Source organism: Camelus ferus, chromosome 1, assembly GCF_009834535.1.
Source record: "Camelus ferus isolate YT-003-E chromosome 1, BCGSAC_Cfer_1.0, whole genome shotgun sequence".
Taxonomy (NCBI): domain Eukaryota; kingdom Metazoa; phylum Chordata; class Mammalia; order Artiodactyla; family Camelidae; genus Camelus; species Camelus ferus.
This window is the reverse complement of record NC_045696.1, coordinates 108,774,639-108,788,877: the sequence shown is the minus strand read 5'-3', so window position 1 is coordinate 108,788,877 and position 14,239 is coordinate 108,774,639. Positions and strand designations below refer to the sequence as shown.

Below are 14,239 nucleotides of genomic sequence, written 5' to 3'. Positions count from 1 at the left end.
ATGGTGTGCACAGAGTTAAACACAAGTGACAGGGAAGACAAAACAGGTAAGGACTCCCAGCAGTGGGGAGCTTTTACCACCCTGGGCCTGAGGGACAAGTGGAGAGGCCTGCGACCAGGACCAGCAGTGGGAGAGGGCCACCGCCCGCTGCAGCCCAGCAGAGGCGTGGGGCATACCCCGCCCCCAGCCTCTCCCTCCCACCTGCCCCAGGCTCCTGGGACAGAGGAGGGTGGAGAGGGATGGTGGGTGGATCTGCAGGAGCTAATGAAGGCCTCCCATTGCCTGCTGGAGTGGGTATCTCTGAAGGAGGCACCCGGCCTTCTCTGTGTCTGTGTTTCCTAAGCTCCCAGCACAGCGCCTGAGTATTTATTTGTTGGAGGAAACCCGACACCTATGTTGCCTGGCGTCCTACCCTCTGTTACGGGTTCACTTGTGTCCCCTCAGGAAAAAGATATGTTGAGGTCCTAACCCCCAGTGCCGTACAGTATGACCTGACTTGGGAATAGGGTCATTGTGGATATAATTAATTAAGATGAAGTCATACTAAAGGAGGGTGGGCCCTAGCCCAGTAGGACAGGTGTCCTTGTAATACAGCATGTGAAGACAGAGACACAAGGGGGCGGGTGCCCGTGACCTTGAAGGCAGAGGTTGGAATGCCAGGGATTGCCAGCAAGACCCCAAAAGCTAGCAGAGGCGAGGAAAGCTCCTCCCCTATGAGTTCCAGAGGGAGCCTGGCCCTGCTGTCACCTTGACTTTGGACTCCAGATCTGTGAGACAACACATCTCTGTTGTTTGAAGCCAGCTGGATTGTGGTACTTTGTTACAGCAGCCGTAGGAAGCTAATACATCTCCTAAAGCAAGGATGTTTCTATTTTACTAGGAAAAAGCATTTGCAGGGTGTGGGTGTATACACGGCCAAGTCACCGCAGGACCCAGCCCGACCTGGGGGCTCAGGAGGCGGAGGGATCTACCCAGGCTCTGGAGGTGCCTTGTGGTTTTTTGCCATATTTCTTGGCGACCACTCTAGTGACTGGGAACTGGAAGTGACCCACTGAGGCCAGAGAGGAGAGGGACCCCCTCCAAGCGAGGTTCCATGTCTGAGCTGGGCTGGGCAGAGAAGGCAGCCCTGAGGTGTGTCCCCAGCCCTTTCCAGTTCCTCAGTTAAACAGACCAGATCACGTCCCTACGCTCTGGTCTGCTTCCCGGGGAGCCTGGCTCTGTAGGAGGGGAGGGAGGGAAACCAGAGCTGGGCCTCGGGGCTCCCCGGCTTGTGCACGGGCTCTGCCATGTGTGAACCGAGACCAGATCCAGAGCCCCTCCCGCCTCCCAGAGGCACAGTGCTATGCTGTGACCCATCGACGCTGTGGCTTCTTTTACGATAATTAATTAAACCTTGGAAAATAAAAGAAACAGAAGGAGAAGGGTGTGGTGGGGAGGACTGCGCTAATCTGTGTGTTCTTTAAAAGAGCAAATTTCACAGTTTATATTTATAATTTAAGTGCCTGTTCCGACTCATTCAGTCAGTCAGTCATTCAGCAGATGGGCTGGACCAGCTCGCCTGTTTACTCAGGCTTGTTTCTCTTCCTCGCCAGCCACTACTGCACATCAGTCCATGGAGACTTCTGTAATAACAGCTTCTTTTCACCTAGCATTTTACACTTGGCAGAGACAGTAATAGATGTTATTCCAGTAAGAGTTCTTAAGAGTATACACAGCATCTCTCTGGGCCTGGCCTCATTGGCTGGTGGATGCTGGAGACATGCCTCTTCTGTGAAAGTCCGGCTTTGACACTCAGCCCTGACTTGATCTGCTTGTCAGTCACGGAGCTGGGACTGGAACCCAGGTCTCGGGAGCTGATTGAGCATTTATGCTGTCTAAGGCACCTGATCAAACTCCATGGGCTATGAGTCACAGCTCTGCCTTCTCAAGGTACTTGCAATGAACTTGAGGAGGGGAGATTCAGAACACAATTTTAGGTAGTGAGGAGGAAGAAGCCCTTCCAGGCAGGAGGACCAGCCCGAGTGCAGGTTGGAGGAGTGGAGGGGAAGTGACGGGTTTCCTCTGGGGAACTGAAGGAAGATCAGTTTGGAAAAGGTGGCCTCGAATCAGAAGGTTCATGAAACCCAGAACTTTGTGGCGTATCTCGGATGAGTGGAGAGACTGAAAATCATGAAGTAGGGGAGTGAGGTGAGGTGAAAGACGTACTTTTAGAAGACTGGTTGGATTTCTATTTCTGAACTTACATCTTCTAAAACAACACGGTAATAGTACGGAAGCCCATCGGCAAACTGACGCCCCTAGGCCCACAGCTCTTGCACCTGGCTGTCTAGTCTTTGTACTTAACACCGCAGTTTTATTCCACTGAAGCTGTTTCCAGAGTTGCATCTGTGAGGCATGTACATTTCTGTTTCCTGGTCTGTTTTATTGCTGAGGTTCTGATGCTGTTACATTGTCTTTGTAACACTCCAGGCACGTGACCAGGAGTGTTCTGTCCAGCATTTCCTTCCCCTCCGGATAGGCTGAGTCTAGTGTTCCCGGGTTCTAAACACTGCTGTAATGAACATCTTCATGATATAGAGCGTTTGTTTCCTTTTCTTTTGGAATTATTTCCTTTGGACAGATTCTTGGGGGTGACATCACTGTGTGATCAGAGGACCTGGGATTCCGTAAACCTTTGCTTGGCGTGGCCGTATTGCCTTTGAACCATTTACATTGACAGCAAGAGTAGAACTTGGCAGCTGCATGGTGAGTGGTGCAGACTGGGGCTTCTGCCAAGACACAGCTAGGAGGCAGTTGCTATGGTCCCAGGGCACAGGGCTAAAGCCCTGGACTCAGATGGGTTGCCAAGAATGCAGCTAAAGAAGATGCTGCAAAGAATCACTGTGGCGTGATGAATGATTTGGTGAGAGGCTGAGGGAGAACAAGGAATCAAAGCTGAATGCCTCTCTCGAGGTTTCACACCTGGGCTCCAGAGAATGGGTGGAGGGAGGCAAGTAAGCAGAAGATCCGGATGGGTGGACACATGGATGGGGTGTGAGGGCTTGTGCAGAACACTTTCTAACATCACTCTTTTACAGCTGCGCTGGGCCCAGGGCCCAGACCATGAGTCCCTGAGCTCATGCCCTTAACAGTTCCCACTCAGCCCGTGCCATCCCCGGACCAGAGCCAGCGGACCTCTCCCTCCTCTGGTCCAGGGAGGCAATCTGAGGCCAATTCAGAAGGATGGGGATGAGATTCCAGGGAGGCTGCCTGTACTGGCAGTAGGAAGTCTGGGCAGGTGAGAAGTTGGGGCTTAGAAACTGTGGTTCTGGGGCCTTGGTCAGGGGCTTGAATATCGAGGGCAGGGTGTCACCTGGGGAGTCCTGAAGGCATCATCAGGAGTTCCCGTGCCAACGGGGCTGGTTGTCCCAGTGAGTGGGACCTGTGAAGACTAGACACAGCCCCAGGGAGGGTCTGGGGAAAGAGCTCCAAGAAGCCTCCACAGTGAGTCCCTGGCAGGCCGCTGTGGTAGGCAGACCAGGGCCAGGGAGCCAGGGCACTACAGGCGCCTGGGGTAGGGGTTGAAGGATGTGAGCTCCAGGGAGTCCTGGTCTGGAGGGCAGCACCGGGGATCCCTGGAGAGGCTGAGGGCGTCCCTGTGGTCAGGGCTGCCCTGCATACTGGGGTCACCGGCATGCTCTGGATCTGGGCGTTGGGGAGACTATTTCCTATACGTCCTATTCCTGTGTGTGTGTGTGTGTGTGTGTGTGTGTATGTATGTGTGAAGGGGCAAGTCCCTGTGCTTCCATCAGCCAGGGCCTGGGGAAGGAAGGAGGGCGTGCCCACTGTGTGCCAGGCTCCGTACACCTGTCATTTTATTCCGTGTTCACAACTGTCCCTGGGATTCCCCTCCCTGCCATTCACCCTGGCTGTGGTTGCAGACTGAGCTGCGTGATTATTTGATTAATTTCCATCTTTCCACTTGCCCGCAGGCTCCCCAAGGGCTGGGGTGTCTGTCCTTCTCTGCTCTGCCTCTGGTGCCGGCACAGCACCCACTTGTCTGCAGGAGTGACTCGGACAACCTTGGTTGAACAGACACCAGCATCCCTTTATGCTACCACATTTCAGCTCCCTTCCAGTGATCCTGACGCCTCATGAAGGCAGAGGGAGGCCGAGGGGCTGCAGTGGGCTGACCCGTTAACTCCTGGCATTTACATGATGGGAGCTGGGTTCCTGAACCCACTCTGTCCTGTGGCTACTGGGTTTCAGGAGTCCTCTGGGCCACAGAGGGCAGCACAGGGCAGTGATTGCATGGCTGCTTCCCTGCTTGGAAGGTCCGTGGACTTGCCTTATCAAATACACATGAGGCACTGCTCAGAGGAGGCTTGCAAGGCCCCATTCCATCTGTATATGTTGTTGTATGTTGTTACCACCATGGAAGGACGTTGTAAATATTTTCAGCTGAATGTCTGATTGATGTCTTTCCAAAAAGAGTGGCAGAGCTGTAAGGAGAGGGTTTATTTATCTCTCTTTCACCATGATGGGCATCTAATTCATCCCAAATGTCAATACATCCCAAGGTGCCAATCCAGACAGAATCGAGGACTGTCTGCAGAGAAGGGTGGCAGCTGCCTCTTTCTCCTCGAAGGGGCTCAGACTGGCCCCACCACCGGGACCCTAGGGTGGCGGCCCACCATGGTCGGAGAGGGGAACCCTGAGGGTTTCCATACTGAAGCCGCAGCAGGGAGATTGTTCCCTGGGAAAATGGGGTCTCTTTGCTAGGCTTCTCATGGCCCCACCCCTCTCGGGTTCTTGCCAGTCCAGCCGGCTCTTGCCAGAGGCCCCTTCTGTCTCCCCTCGCGGCCTCCCCTCCCCTCTGGCTCAGTCCTCCTCACCCTCCCTTGTGTTTGGATGGCTCCCACTTCATTCTCATCAGCCTGTCTCTACTCCTCCCTGGTTGCCCTGGGAAGTCACTGTGTCCTCTTTGTCCCAAGTGCCAGGTGGAGATCTCCATTCTCCCTTGCCACTGCCGCCCACTCTGTCCAGGGGACCATAGTGTCTGCCTCTGCTCACACACAGTGTGAGTCTCCTTTTTGGGTGGGCCCACCTACTCCCCACCTGGAGAAGAACCGTGTCCCTTCCCTTGAGTATCTCAGTCTCTTTCTCATGGGCTCGGCCAGTGTAGGATGCTGAGTGGTTCTTTGCTTTTTGTCCCTCCCTCAACTAGACCATAAGACCCACCCCTATCTAGGGGACCCATCGCTCTCATTCTCTGCTGTATCCTCTACATGTGTGACTCCTTGGTCCTCACAAAGAAGGAGGTAGAGGAGATACCAGTAGGTGGTTACCATCGCTGACTCTTATACATCTCTTATGGGTAGTTTACAGATACCATCATTAGATTCTTTCTATCATAGCTAGGAAACTGAAGCTTGGGGTGATTAAGTTATAATAATGAAAGCATTTGTTTTTGGTGCTTTGGGTAATGCAGTCCACCCACAGTCCTATGCACTAACTCGCTCTAGCCCCGTTCTGCAGATGAGGAGGGAGGGAGAAAGAAGTGGCCGCTAAGTGGTGGGAGTGGGACCTGGACCCTGACTGCCCACACCGATGCCCTCTTTCCACTCTGTGTGTCCTCCTCCCCAGCCTCCCTCCCTTGGGCAGCGAGTACGTGCTCCCAGAGAGCAGAGGCCAGGTGGTGGGTATGGGTCCCAGAGCCATGTCCCCTGTAGGCATCGGGTCTGACAGCAACACATGCACCTCCAGCTGGTTTGGTCCCCATGCCACTGTTTGAGAGCAGAAGTGATGGTAAATATTTAATTGTGCTTCCACCATAACTTTCTGCCAGAACTCTCAATATGCTTTATAAATGCAAATGAGTACTCTCTTCTTCTCCAGGGAGATGTAAACCTTCTCAGATCACTTTAATTCAGCCCCCACCAGAGTGTAATGCCATAATCAGGAGCGCTCCGTGCCAGAACACAAACTGCCCTTAATCATACTGAGTGGATGGTTTATGGTCTTGTGGTCTTCCATCTCCGCCGCAGGCAGGATGCAGAGAGATGCATTCCTATTGCTGTAACTTCTGTCCAAGAGGGTGGATGGAAGACATTATTTAGAAACAGATTCAGTGACAGCCCTTGAGCAGGAAACCATGATTATAATCAAGTCTTCGATTGTATTAATGGGGTTAACAAAACAGACCAGCTCTTGGAAGGTTTAGGAGTGAAGGCTGACTCTTACTTTTGATTCTGGACTGTATTTCCCTCCCTGCCCATATCCTCTGCGTGTTCCCTGCTACTTCAACGTGATCCTGAGGTTGGAGAGCGCCACTATATACATTGCTTTAGGGCTTTGGTGGCCTTTGGCTTTATGAGCAAGGACCCCCATCCCAGGACCACAGCAGAGTCCCCGGATGCCCAGATCTGTCTGCTGGGCGGCAGGCTGAGAGTTGAGGCTGTCAGCATCAGCGTGGAAGGCTGCGTGACCCTGTAGGAGCCACTATACCTTTCTGCGCCCTGGTCCCCAAGTCTGCCAAATGGGTTCAGTGACTCCTGCTTCAGGCCCACCTGGCGAAGGCATTTTAATCAAGGAGATGAATTTCTTCAGGGCCACGTGGAGTGCCTTCTGAGAAGTGTATTATGTAAATTTGGTGTGTCATTATGATCATTATTAGTGCTGTGAAGTGGAGACGGGGGAGAGAGGGAGGGCTGCTCGGTGCAGGGATCGGCCTCCCCAGCTGTCAGAAGACCAGAGGAGAAAGCAAACTTGAGAAGTCTGTACCAGTGCTTGCGTTCCTTCAGATGTGCATGGGCCACGACTCTCCAGCCAAACCCAAACTTAAATAGGCAAGAAAGTCCAGCTGGCTGTATTTGTTGACTCTCCTGTTTGCAGTGTGAGCCCCATTCCACTGGGTTACTCAGGGTGCAGGCAAGCTATGCAGTGTCAGTGGAAGATGGTGCAGCACTGACCTGTTAGCTTCTGTCCACACCAGCACCTGTTGAGACACCGGACCCTGTCTGACCCTTGCGTATAGTCCATGCAGGTCACCATGGGGTGGCTCTGGGTCCCCTTAATTAGACCTCCCTCTGTCTATCTGGGCCATGTCAGCCTGGTGTGGTCGCTCCTGGCTGGGATGCTGGGTGACCAAGGTCCAAGGTTGAAGTCTTGTCACCCCCACAGACTCCTACCATCCCTTCTCTGGGGTTGAGCACCGGGAGACCAGAGCGTAGGCAACCCCCTTTCTCAACTCAGCTCCTCATTTGTCACTCTATTTTCATTCCCTCTGTCCTGCCAATAGGATGACTTTCTTCCAAAACCTTTGGTTTATGCCAAGAATCCGTTTTCCTAAGGGGCCCAGGACTCTGCATTCTGCATTCAGACTTCCTGTCTTCTGCCTGAAACAGTGAGCAGGGAGTGGCTGTTCACATGGGGTAGGGGGATGCTCAGGAGAAAAGAGAAGCGAGAGAAACCAAAATAACACATCATACATATTCCCTGTGCCCCTGCTTGTTGAGCACCTGTGCAGCTAGGATGGGCTGTGCCTGGACCTTTGATACATGTCGTGGGACATTCAGGTGGATAAGACCCCTCTGCTAGCCTCAATGGCACCATTATGTGATTTAAAAAGGTGCTGCTCTGGAACATTGGATATCCACACGATAAAATCAATTGTATATTTGACTCATAGCTCCCACCTTAAGCAAAAATTAACTCAAAATAGATCTTAGACCTAGGTAGGAGAAAATCTTTGTGATCTTGGGTTAGGCAAAGATTTCTTAGATGTGACACCAACCATAAAAGAAAAACTGGGTAAATTCTCTAAAATTTAAAGTGTCTACTTTTTGAAAGACACTGTTAAAGAGAGAAGCCACAGAATGTGAGAAAATATTTGCAAAGTGTGCGTCTGATAAAGGACTCGTATCCAGAATATATAAATAACTTTCCAAACTCAATAATAAGAAAATAACCCAATTAAAAAATGGAAAAATGTTAAACAGACACTTCACTAAGAGAGATATACAGGTGACAAATTATTGTGTGAAAGGATGTTTAGCATCCTTCTACATTAAGGAAACGAAAATTAAAACCATAATGAGATACCACTACACATCTATTAAAATGGCCAAAATGAAAAATGCCTGATCATGCCAGGTGTTGGTGCAGATGTGGAGGAACTAGAACTCTTCATGCAATTTCTTTCATGTAGGGGGTAGGGTATAGCTCAGTGGTAAGGTGCTCACTTAGCGTGCACAGGATCCTGGGTTCAGGTCTGCGGTACCTCCATTAAAGTAAATAAATAAAATTTAAAAAGAATTTGTCTCATGTAGTTGCCAAAAACTGGAAATGCCAGATGAATAGGTAGACAGAAATGTCATCTCTCCATACAGTGGGACACTATTCGGCAATAAAAAGGAATACACTATTGATACAACGTGATCAATCTTAAATATGCCAAGTCAAAGAAGCCAGATTAAGAAAACAGTATGTACTACATGATTCCATTTATGTAAAAGTCTAGAAAATACCAATTAATCTATTCTATATATGACAGAAAGCAGAGCAGTCACTGCCTGGGGACAGTGACAGGCTGGGGCAGGGATGGGGGAAGAAGGAATTACAAAGGGACAGGGAATTTCTGGGAATGATGGCTATGTTCATTGTCTTGATTGTGGTGATGGTTTCATGGGTATAAATAGATGTCAAAACTTATCAAATATTATGCTTTAATTATGTTTATTGTATGTCATTTCTACCTCAACAAAGCTGTTAAAAAAAAAAAAAACCCTAAAAACGAAGGGGTTTTGGGTTTACAAGTCAGAGCTCTGATCCGCCTTTTGGGAAGAGTTTCCATTGAGAAGTGGGGTTTGACAACAGTCAATAATAGAAGGAAAAGGAGAGGAATAAAAAAAGAAAAAGGTACCCTGTGTCCAGGACACTTTACTGCTGTCTGCCAGAAAACAGTTTTGATGAATATCAACTCTGTGATCCACATAGTGCCTGGCGACCTCTGTGTGTGAGCTGCAGCCACCCGGGAGCTCCTGGGAGCCACAGCCAAGTCAGGGCGTCTGTCTCCCTCGCTGGCCAGAGGGATTGTAACCAGGAAGCAGGTCCCTGGGGTCTGAGATGTGCTTTTGTGTTCTGGGTAAGGCCTTTGCCAAAGCTGCGTGAGCCCCCAGCAGAGTCTTAGGGAGGGGGTGGCTGTGTATCTGGGCTCAGGGGCAGAGGGACCTGCAGGAAGGCTGAGCGTTGAGGCCAGAGGAGCTGAAGGGAAATCACCCAAGAGTAAGTGTCAACACGGATGCTGGAGGGAAGGCAGAGGAGAGTGGTGGGGAGAAAGGATAGCAGAAGGGCGAGGGTGGAGAGGCAACCCAGTAGGCAGGGGAGGACGGAAGGAGGTTGCCGAGGAAGGCTGGAAGGAAGAATTAGATTTGGCTACTGGATCAACACAGCCTGGGAAGAGCCGGTGATGTGGACGTGCGGGAAGAGGATGTGGGAAGAAGCCACGTCTTGGGGGAAAAGTGATGAGCGGGCAGGTGACTTCACCCCATACAGGTGGCTTGGGGTCATTTGGGTAGAGACTTAGCATCAGGAGACCTGAGGTCTGTGCCCAGCTCTGCCATGAGCCGTGTCGTCCTGGCGGACCTCTTCCCCTCTCTGAGCCTTGGGCTTGGTTGAGGGGTCCAGGACTCCTAACACTGACATTTACAGTTATAAGTAACTTCATGAACGTAAGGGCCACTGTCCCATAATTCTTCTAACTTACCAATTTTTCTCTTTTTGGTCTGCAGAAACTTTAATGGACACCAGGACAGCTACTGCAGAGCTGGGCTGGACAGCCAATCCCGCATCAGGGGTGAGTGTCAGATCATCCATCCTTCAACCTCACTGGGTAGTTGTGGGGCCAAGGACGGCTTTGGGGAGCAAAGCCTGATTTGCCCCTTTGGGTGGTGGAATACAGGTGTGAGTCCACCGCCCATCCACAGAGGCGACAGCAAGGCTCGTCATCCTGAGCGGCTCCCTGGTGCGGAGATGCAGACCCTCTCTGGATGCAGCCGTCCAGGTGACTAGGGTGTGCCTGTGGGACTGGGGCCAGTGGGCACTCAGGCAGACAGACATCTGTGTTGCCCATGGGACCACAGAGAGGGCAAGGGCTTGAGGAGGGGCTGGAATTCAGAAGGGCGGAGGCTCTCTTTCACCTGAAATTGCCTTAAAGCAGTGTTCTGGATTCATTAGTTCACTGGCCAGACCCTGTAGCTATAGAGATGAAACAGTCTGGAGGAGCTCATGGCCTCCAGTGGGATCCACCATGTTCATGAATAAGCTGAAGTACATCTTTGTAGCAGTGGAAAGATGACAGGCAGGTGTGGGCACAGAGCTGGGAGTGAGCACTTCGGAGGGAGACAAGAAGCCTTTACCAGGAAGGTGCGTGCAAGGTGGGTTTTGGAGGGTGAGTAGGAGTTTGACAGGTAGTGACTGGAGAGTCTGGAAACTCCTCCCAATAGGAGGAATAGCTGGTTGAAAAGGATAGGGTCATGAAAAGATGTAAGAGGCAAGAGTCTATGTGTATGGAACATGGCAGGGTGTGGGCAGCACTGAGATGGGGCTGGGGTATGGATTGGCCGTGGTGGGTGTGCAGCACTGGAACCGTGCTGCTGAGCTGGCAGTTTGGACTTACCCTCTAGGGAATGGATGGGTCCTGGGCAGAAGAATAAAACAGGCAGGCTTGCCGACAGGATTGTAGAGAACAGTTGAGAGAAAGGCGTTTAAGAGGCTCTTGCAGCTGTCTTGGGTGGGTCAGAAGAGGGGAATTAAAACGGGATACTCAGACAGTTTACAGGAAACCAAGGGGGAGGCATTGGCAACATTTGGCAATGGATGGGCTGTGGACGGAGCAGGGGAGGAGTTTAGAATGAGATTCATGTCCCTAGCTTGGGTGCCTGGCTTGTGGTGGGGCTTCATCATGAAGGGAGAGGGCAGGAGGAGGGCATGGACTCTTAATCCCAGGAAGGGGTGAGGTTAGCAGGAGCAGGATGGGCTAGGCATGCCTCCTCTCTCCTTCTCTGCCTTTGATAACCTCCAGCCCAGGACCCAGTGTGGCTCTGCACCCCAGGGTGCACGTCACAGCCAGTCCTAACGTTACTGAGTCCAAACTCATTCTGCTTGCCGCATGACAGGCCAATAAATTGGGAGACAAGATGTTGGGGCAAGGAATAATGACTTTATTTGGAAAGCCAGTACAGTGAGAAGATGGGGGACTAATGTCTTAGAGAACCATCTTACCCAAGTCAGAATTCAGGCTCCTTTTACACAAAAAGGGGAAGGGGTGTGATTGGTTGTTGCAGACTTCTTGGTGTCAGAATCCTTTGTTCTCCCAACTGTCCACAAAGGTGAGGTCATGATGTTCCTGTAAACTTCCAACAAGACACATGTTATTCTCAGTTCTGCAACTTTTTATCTCTATGTAAAGGGAAAAGTGTTCTACCCTTAAAGGTCAGAGCCTTAAGAATGGGCTGTCCTGTGTATTTCAGGCTCTAGGCGACATTCTTTTACAAAAGGTGCAGAACCAGCATGACTAAGCACAGGAAACAGCACAGGGTTAGAGCTGAAGGAATAGCTCTAATATGGAGTTGGATTTATTCTTCTCTATTACGCTGACACGCCCAGTTCTGCCTCAGGGACGCTCGGATTCAGGGCCCAGGGCAGGATGTAGCCCCACCCCTGCATTCTCCCCTGAGTTTGAACTTTTCGCTGCCCCAGGGGCAGGCATCCCATCTTGGGGCAGGATGGCGAGGTCGTGGATGAGCTGTTCCTCAAAGCAGGGATGGGAGCAGGAGCAGATCCTGCCCGCTCTGACAAAATCCAAATCCTGCTAGGAACACTGGGCAACTGGGGCACCCTACCCACTCCCACTCGGGACTTTATGCAAAGGTGATGGGGCGACAACTTCTCAGGTGGCCTGCATATTAAGAACTTGCCACTCTTAAAAATCACGTGATTGTTTAAAGGCTTGCATGCTTTCTCACAAGATATCGACGTGATGTATGGTTAATTTTTCCCTTGATTTTTGTACACACCACCTGTCTTCTTTAAACTTCTGATCTCCTTTTCCAGGGAAAATTGTCCTTTAGGGAAACATTCAAAGTCAAATAATGCCCTTTAGAGACAGTTGCTTGGTGGCCTATCCCCAAAGCTCTTCTCGCAGGGACAGAGAGCCGGGTAGTTTCCTGATGCCCTGAGCAGTTTCTGAGCCTGTCTGCTTCATGGCAGGAGGGTCAAGCTGGCCCTTGGCCTGGGCGAGAGGGCCGATCAAGGACTTCGCTTTCATCCAAGCCCTCTCCCATCTCCCTCTGTTCTTATCCCAGACAGTTGCCTCTGATTCTGTGAACACACAGGTGACTCCCAAGTTTGTCCCTAGCCCAGATCACATATCCACCTGCCACGTCTTTCACTGGCTGCTCAATGTGGCCTGAGCAGAATTCACCCTTCTCTCCTTCCCCCACCTGCACACGTGGGCTCCAACTTAGCACATCGTGAAGGCCAGAAACCAGAGCCGTTCTTGACTTCTCCTCTCTCGTCTTCGGGCCTCAGCTCACTCGGCCCATCCTCAGGCTGCCTTCCTTGTGTCCCCAGCCACGCTGGCCTCGCCATCACAGGTCATCTCAGGACCAGGGAGCTTTTCTCCATGGTTCTCTTCACAGCTGCCGATTTCACATCTCTGTGTGTCAGTACTGGACCCATCACCACCCCTCTCCCACTTTGACCATACTGTGACCTCTGTGGTGACCAGGACTCTGTATCTTTGTTCACCATCGGAAACTCACATCGAGTTCATTACCTAACTCAGTGTGTATTTGTTGCAAGTTCCTGACTTGAGCAAGTGGATGGCAGATGGTGTCATTCCTGGAGATGGGGGACACCGGAGGAGGAGCACGCTTGGGCTGAAAGAGACTGAGTTCAGTAGTGACCTGTTGAGTATGAGGTGCTTCTGGGGCACTCTCGGCAGGGGCGCCGTCAGCTTTTGACTCAAGGGCAGTGGAACCAGAAGGCAGCCCCACGTGATGGGAGGCAAGCCCAGGGTATGTCTGCGGTCTCCCAGGAAGAGTGTTTGGAGGGAAAAGAGGTGAGAGCTTTGGATAGGTAACTTGATCGGAGTGTCAGGGAAACAGGAGCCAGAAAGGGAGATGAGAAGTGGCCTGGGAGGTAGAGAAAACCAAGAGGCAGTCTTCTCACAGGAGCCAAGGGAGAGTGGGTGAAGGAAGAAGCGGGGGCAACAGTGACAAGTACTATTGGCGTTGACTGTTTCCACTGCGCTTGGTTACAAGGACCCTGTTGGTGACCCGTGTGGATGCTTTCAGAGGGACCAGAAAGCAGGGCTTTGAAGGGTCAGCGGGAGGTGAGGAGCTTCTAAAGGGAGGGAAGACAGCAGGGGAGCTGGAGGGAACAACAGACTGTGGGCACCTGTGCCCTTCAGGGGCTGGGATTTCTCTTCTATTGAAATGACAGAACAGAGATCAGATAGCCTCAGAGAGATGCGGGGTTGGTGACAGAAGCCCTAAAATAGAAAAGTCTTCCAGCTTCCTGACTTCCTGCCTTCTCTCTGAGGTTGGAGGCAAGTCTCAGAGAGTCAGGGTGGGGAGTTCTGGGTAGCGGGTTTGAGGCTGGTGGAAAGGGTTTGAAGACTCTCTCGCTGCTGGGGAGTTGGAGAGAGGCTGGCAGGACGTGTTTGGAAGGAACGTGGCTGGGGTAAGGGCCTAGCTGAGGTTGTAGGCTGTGACCCGTGACGGTCCTGACCTGCCGGCCTCTTTCAGGTGTGCCTGGTCGCGGTGTGGCCGCTGAGTCATCCTGAGTTATGGTTGTGCCAGAATCGCGGACTGGGAGGGTAAGGAGCTGAGGGCTTTGGCGAGAGGAGGTTGGCATCTGGCAGCGTGGCATCTGCTGACCAGAAGAGTGAAGCCAGCGAGGACCAAGCATGGTGACAAAGTCCAGGGGCCCAGCTGGAGGTCTCAGCGAGACTGGAGGAGGACCAGAGGCCGTGGCCTCGCTTCGGGGCTTGGATTTAAGACACACAGAGCACTTCTGGGTGATGGAGGAGTCTGGGGAATGGGGCCAGAGTTGGGCATCTGAGAAGTCAGGAGGCTGGGTGGGTGGTCCACATTTTCCTGGGATCCAGGGTGGGAGGAGATGGGGATGCCCACCCCAGAAAGGGGGCAAAGGCAGTTCCTGCAGTCAGGGTACCATGTATGCTTAAGACAGAGAA

General features: G+C 51.8%; 1 protein-coding gene across 2 annotated transcripts in view; it reads left to right on the top strand.

The window, feature by feature from the left end:
• Positions 1-14,239, top strand: part of EPHB1 (EPH receptor B1) — a 409,323-nt gene that overhangs the window by 113,905 nt on the left and 281,179 nt on the right. For both annotated transcript variants that reach the window (XM_032488058.1, XM_032488067.1), the window contains exon 2: positions 9,771-9,835. In XM_032488058.1, the coding sequence (XP_032343949.1) occupies positions 9,771-9,835 (65 nt within the window). The remainder of the gene's footprint in view (positions 1-9,770; positions 9,836-14,239) is intronic.